Source organism: Brassica oleracea, chromosome C1 (genome assembly GCF_000695525.1).
Source record: "Brassica oleracea var. oleracea cultivar TO1000 chromosome C1, BOL, whole genome shotgun sequence".
Taxonomy (NCBI): domain Eukaryota; kingdom Viridiplantae; phylum Streptophyta; class Magnoliopsida; order Brassicales; family Brassicaceae; genus Brassica; species Brassica oleracea.
The window spans coordinates 35,485,907-35,492,073 of NC_027748.1; the positions used below are offsets into that span (position 1 = coordinate 35,485,907).

The 6,167-nt window shown below is 37.1% G+C and overlaps 2 protein-coding genes across 2 annotated transcripts; one reads left to right on the plus strand and one right to left on the minus strand.

Annotated features, from left to right (window-relative positions):
- Positions 1 to 1,232: 1,232 nt before the first annotated feature.
- On the plus strand, positions 1,233 to 3,703 carry LOC106297874. Its single transcript, XM_013734027.1, has 2 exons — positions 1,233 to 2,472; positions 2,936 to 3,703. Exons 1-2 carry the CDS (start codon positions 1,274 to 1,276, stop codon positions 3,696 to 3,698), a joined length of 1,962 nt encoding a protein of 653 aa, XP_013589481.1. The 5' UTR covers positions 1,233 to 1,273; the 3' UTR covers positions 3,699 to 3,703.
- Positions 3,704 to 4,898: 1,195 nt separating this feature from the next.
- Positions 4,899 to 5,260, minus strand: LOC106302405. The gene has a single exon (XM_013738924.1). The coding sequence runs from the start codon at positions 5,232 to 5,234 to the stop codon at positions 5,010 to 5,012; it is 225 nt and encodes a 74-aa protein (XP_013594378.1). The 5' UTR covers positions 5,235 to 5,260; the 3' UTR covers positions 4,899 to 5,009.
- Positions 5,261 to 6,167: the final 907 nt, after the last annotated feature.

The window sequence follows — 6,167 nt, forward strand, 5'->3', positions numbered from 1 at the left end:
GAACAAACAAAAAACAAATTACTCCATTTATGGAGTAATCACTTTTTTGTTTGATTATTACTCCATTTCCCACTCTATTTTGCAGTAAATTATGGAGTGGGGTTAGAAATGCTTGGTAGTTACGTCAACTTTTGAAGGAAAAACACTTTGGAAAATGAACGTGAAACGTCCGGTTGAATTAAACCGGACACAGTCACCGAAGTTTATCCACATGGGTTCGGTTTTTCATTTTTCCATTAGTGCAGATTCATCCACCTTCTTCGAGGTCCATTTCCTCTGAACATTTTTTTTCTCTTCGTCTTTCTTTAACAATGAACAAATTTTAAATTCCATTTTTTTTACTCCTTCCATTTCGTAAGATAAGTAGTTTTGGATAAAAACACAAAAATTAAGAAAGTATTTTATAATAAATAGGTTAGATATAATTTAACTATTATAAATAGGTAAGTTTATTTCATTATGTGTTTCTCTAACTTGTTACATTTTATTTATTTTTGTGATAAAATTTCATATAAAACATATAATATCCTAAAATATATACATTTTACTTCTTTTCCAGATGCAAGACGAATATAATTGAATAGTATATAAGACAAACTATAAATTATACATGTCGGGGCTGTAAGCAAATTGTATTCTCTTACTAGATCTTGAAAATCTTTTTTATTTACCAATTGCCGACAAAACTTAGAGATCTTCATATATTAAAACAGAGACTAATCTTAAAATTTCAGAAAAACTTTAATTTAGATTCGAGCAACCAGCTTTGGAGGTACTTTTTGTTGCCATTACGTTAATAAAATATGACGCTGGTACCGAAGTTATACACATGGGCTGTGATCGATCTAATATAAAAAGATGGAGAAAGAAGCAGAGAGATTAAAGAAGGTTGAGAGAAGCGTGAAAGAAAGGGAATTATTTTCCACTACTCTTTTCTTAAGAGGAAGATAAATACTTTTCAAAAAAACTTAATTTTTCTTTGCATAATTACATTATTTTATTTTCTAAAATCCTACACATTTGGTTTTGTCTTTGTCAACCTGGCTTATATTTGTTTCTTACTATTTGCATCTAGGATTAAATCTTAAATCTTCTATTCTACCATTTTAGATTATACATATTTGGTTTTGTTTTCATCAACCTTTATATTTGGTTATTATATTATTTACATGTATAGTTAAACGTTTGTTTACTAAAATAAAATATTAATTCGAATTTGAATAGATTTATCAATATATAAAGGGATCCGTTTTAACTAACCTATCCGTTGAAAATGGAGACGCCACTTCTACCTATGTCGCATCTAGCTTCAAATCTTACGTCAACCACAGTTGTCTCAACTACCATCGATGGATCCCCACGCGCCGTCGCTATTGATACAGGTGGAAACATGGAGCCCCTGGCGGCCGTTCCCGACGCAAAGCTTCGCCTCATGTGCAGCTTCGGTGGCCACATCATGCCTCGTCCACATGACAAGGCCCTAGCGTACTCTAGTGGCGAGACGCGTCTAGTGGTTATTGATCGACGCGCTTCACTGGCCTCGCTAAGATCTCGTCTCTCTAGTATGCTCCTCAACGGCCGGTCTTTCACACTCAAGTACCAGCTCCCTAGCGAGGATCTTGACTCACTCGTCACCATCACTACCGATGAAGATCTTGAGAACATGATTGAGGAGTATGATCGTGCGACGTCATCAGCTACGGCGGCTGCCACGCAACGGATACGGTTGTTTCTTTTCGCGAACAAGCTCGAGACGGCTGCTACCATGGGGTCTCTTCTTGATAGTGCGAAGTCGGAGACATGGTTTGTTAATGCTTTGAACCATTCCGGTTTGCTTCCTCGTGGTTTGTCGGACTCGGCCGCGGTGAACAACAACTTGGTGAATCTTGACGAGGCGGATGAGGGTGAGGGTGAGGTCCAGAAACTAGGAGCGGATGAGGGTTGCGTGAACAACAAGCAAGGAGGTTATGTGACAAACGGTGTGATCTCTCATCAGGAGATGCATATGAGTTCGATGCCTGACTCGCCTATGATGGAAGCCGCCGGTGGTTCTTCGATAGGATCTTCCTCGTCCTCTCCTTCCACAGCCAACTTGCCACCGATCCGCGTTAGGGTGAGTGAAGACCAGAGGATGGAACAACAGTTTGCTCAAATGAGCTTCTCAAACGTGGACGGTCAGACTCAGAGGAATCTGGAAGATGGCGTTGGCTTGATGGCAAATAGGCCAACGATGGTCCCATCGGGTATGATGACCGATTCTGCGATGGTGTATAACAACAACACACCTATTGATGCTGCTACTACTGTTGCTGCTGCCGCTATGAGCAATGGCCAGGTTTCACCACATGACGATCGATCCGATCCAGGTATGATGGCTGGATATAGGAAGCCACCTTTGCCGATGCAGCCAGTGGCGATCCCACAGCGAGGTGCGGGTGGGTATGGCTTGACATCTCCTGATTCTGTTGCAAGGTACTTTCTTCTTCTTCTTGTGCCATTCTTCATTTACTCAAAAATAAATTGTCCAGTGTGATTTCCTGTTTTACTGATTGAAAAATGTTTTATGAAATGAGAGCCTATGTTGTTGTATTAAATAGATAAATGATTTAGGTATTTTCAGATATGGAGTAAAGGTTAGTCTCTATTTTTTAATCTTCACATGTGGACATTAGGCTTAGTAGCTAAAGACATAGATCACTGATTTGAAACTTTGTTCAAACGATTATTGAGAAATTTTTGTAGGTTTGTTAAATGCATAATAAGAATCTAATTTTATCTTTATCTAGATGTGTTGTATTTGTAGCATACATTGGATTCTGTTTAACAGATCAATACAGTTGTTATTGAGTTTGCTTGTGCAAAAGTTAGAGAAAACTTGTCATATTGAAGGAACCCTATTGCATTAATCTTTTCATGTGTTTTTTCATGGATACAGTGATACTAGCATTTCTTCTGCTACTTTATTTTCAAAGCCGGTGTACTACCAAGACCAAGCTCCAGCTATGCTAAGAGCCCCGGTAACACAGCCTGAAATTACTCCGGTCCAAACTAGCCACGGCATACCTCAGCATGAACCCACTTCAGCCCAAACCACATCGCCCGTCCTATCTCAGCCAAGTACATACACAACTTTGGACCAACAGCACCAACCCCCGGTTCAACAACCTTTCTTACACCAAGGTGTTCAATACATTCCTCATCCATCACAATACATCCCGGTTTACCCTCATCAGCAGCAAAACTACCCAGTTTACGTGATGTCTGTCCCGCAATCTCAGCAATATGTTCCAGCTGGAACTCCTCCGCTCTATCCAAACTCAGCACCTGCCACAAACCCAAGGCCTGAAGTAGCTCAAAACGTTTACCGTTCCCCTATATCACAGAATCCTCAGGTTCAGCAGCAACAACAACAACAGACTCAACATCATTACATGGGTTACGCAGGAGGTTCTCAACACAACACAAACGCAAATCCTAACTACAGTACTGGAGCGTACGAGTACACACATCCGCCAAACGAGACAATGTATTACCATGCACAACGTCTTCCCACCAACAATGCTATTCCGTTAGCTTCTCCGTATCAAAGCATGACACCAGCCGCAGCCGCAGCTGCTTTAGCTGATATGTCTAAGCAGATGAGTCTTGCTAGTGACAAAGAGCAACAACAACATATGGCTTCGTCTCAACCGCTCTAAGCATTGACCAGTTAGACAATGGATTATGTTTTTTTTTCTTTACTTAATACGTATAACGTCGAGTTCCTTGTCATGAGATATAAATATAGACTTTTATTATATCGTATTGTAAAGTATTTTAGTTATTGTTATAATTAATGTCTATTTCTGTTTTTTTTTTTAAAAAAAAATTTGTTGGATGATTTCTCTAAGTATTGGTATATGAAAGATTGTTAGTTTAGATTAAATATTAGTTTCAAATTGTCTTGATACGAATCTCTTAACTAAAACCAAGGAATGCAATACCAACCAATTTATTAATGCATATACACACGATCCAGATCAAGAACCAACTTCCAGATAAATATATATATAATTGTTCGTCAATCTAATGCTACTCTAACACGAGTTCCACATAACTTCATACCTTCATATAAACCTTTTTTAATCTACAAAACATATTTACTTACAACATAGATAGATGTAAAGTACTGTTTTTTATTATTATCCACCGATTCAAGATTTGGAATTTCAGTTAATTATTCGATGAAATGAGTCAAGATATTGGTGGTTTCAGAGCTTAAAGTACGTATAGAGAAGTACTTCAACGAAGGAAATAAAGACACTTTGCACGGAGTTGTTGAGGGACTTCTACAGAGAAGACTTGTTGACAAACACGGTGATACAGATGATAAAGTGATGGACTCACTCCAAAGCAACCTTTCAAAGAGTGAAAGATGAAGACTTTGAATCTGATTTCGAGGAAGCACACTCTACAAAGACTTTGAATGTGAAACAAAGACTCCAAGCCAATCCAGATTTTATGCAGAAACTACAAGCCAAGATCATTAGGTCTAAAGAATCTTTTTTTTTGTCAAACGGTCTACAGATTCTAATCACATTAACGCATGAAGAAACTTTTCTGGATGTGGGATCCTAAGATTTGATGGTAATTTCATATTTGTTTTGTTTTTTGTGGATTGTGAATCTCTTCTGAAATTAAGGCTTCGAAATAGGATTTGGATCTGGCTTAGAAATAAAGCAACTCATGAAAAAAAACAAAGATAGTACCAGTTTTGTTTGTGTTCTTAATTAGATGCAATGTTTAGCAACAAATTAATATCATTATGTATTTTAACTTCAAATCGAAATTCAAGAAATAGTATTTTATGCTTTAATAATACGATTTATTTATACGGTCTATTCTTATATTATGAGAAAAGCAACGAAAGAGAGCTGTATAACAATAAAACGTAAGCTGACTACACAAACCATAATATGAAAAATAATCGACTATTATTATCTGTTTCCACGATGAAGATGAAGGAACTCTTAACCTCCACAACCACCGCCGCAACCGGCTCCGCCACAACCTCCGGCAGCGGGTGTGTTACCAGAAGTGGCTCTGTCGTCGGAAGCTCCATCGGCGCAAGAGAGTAATACGGCCGAGAGGACACAACAGCCTAATAGAGCCAAGAACACAACATGAACAAGGTAACTAACATGGAACTGTGTTGTTGTCGCCATGCCCATTACATCTTCTAAGTGTCTAGCCATCTCTCTCTAGCTAAGATATGTTTTAAGTGTGGATGAGATTAAGTTGTTTAACGTGAATAGGTTTCCTACTTATTGTTGATAAATTCGTACGTAAGACCATTGACTTTTTCATAAGTTATTCGGTTTGACTATAAGGTTCTATGAAGAATATGTGTTCTTTATGAAAATTAAAAGAAGGAAGACTTCTAAAAAGTCATGCATGGTCCCAAACACGATTAACTGTGGAATTTTGATGTTTTGATGTGATTCGGTGTTTAAGTGTTGGCATAATCAGATGGACTTTGTTATAATTTATAATAACAAATTTTATATTCTTTGGAATAATTTAAAACTTAAAGTTCAAGGTTAGCCAGGGGTTTATTAAAATTTTATAGGTCAAGAAAGAATACTGTCTTTAAGAAATTTCTGGCTACCCCTTTAAGAAATACTGTCTTTAAGAAATTTAGATAACTTGCATACATACTTCAACTTTAGATTTTTCGAGGAAATTTACCTGTTTTATGTTGACCATACTAAATTGGGCTTTTTGCAAAAGTGACTCAAAACTTGGAGTCAAACAGAAAACTAACCTTTTCTTTTGACTCCTTTTTTTTTTGAGATTTTAACCCCACACCTGCATTTTATCTACGAAAATGCCATTAACATTTTGTTTTTTTTTTTTTTCGAAAATGGCTTCTTTACTGTCTCAACCTCATCTTCTTCAAGTATTTACAATATTGCCACTGCAATGAATAGTGGCAACAACCTTGTACGAACTGTTTGGAGCTTTTAATGCCCTTTAATGCACGTAAATCTCTTTACACTCTCTCTGTTTCAATTGTTATGAACTAAAAACAACATTTCTTTCACTTTCTCTCTATATTCATCCAAAAAACTCAAGCTTTTGATTCAAAATATGGGCTATGGTTGACAGAGCCATATTTCTTTCGTTTT

Excerpts from the sequence above, each read along its gene's own strand:
- LOC106297874 (XM_013734027.1), top strand. The coding sequence starts at position 1,274 with ATGGAGACGCCACTTCTACCTATGTCGCATCTAGCTTCAAATCTTACG. Across the intron at positions 2,473-2,935 it reads TCTCCTGATTCTGTTGCAAG|TGATACTAGCATTTCTTCTG; the intron begins GTACTTTCTTCT and ends TCATGGATACAG.
- LOC106302405 (XM_013738924.1), bottom strand. The coding sequence starts at position 5,234 with ATGGCTAGACACTTAGAAGATGTAATGGGCATGGCGACAACAACACAG.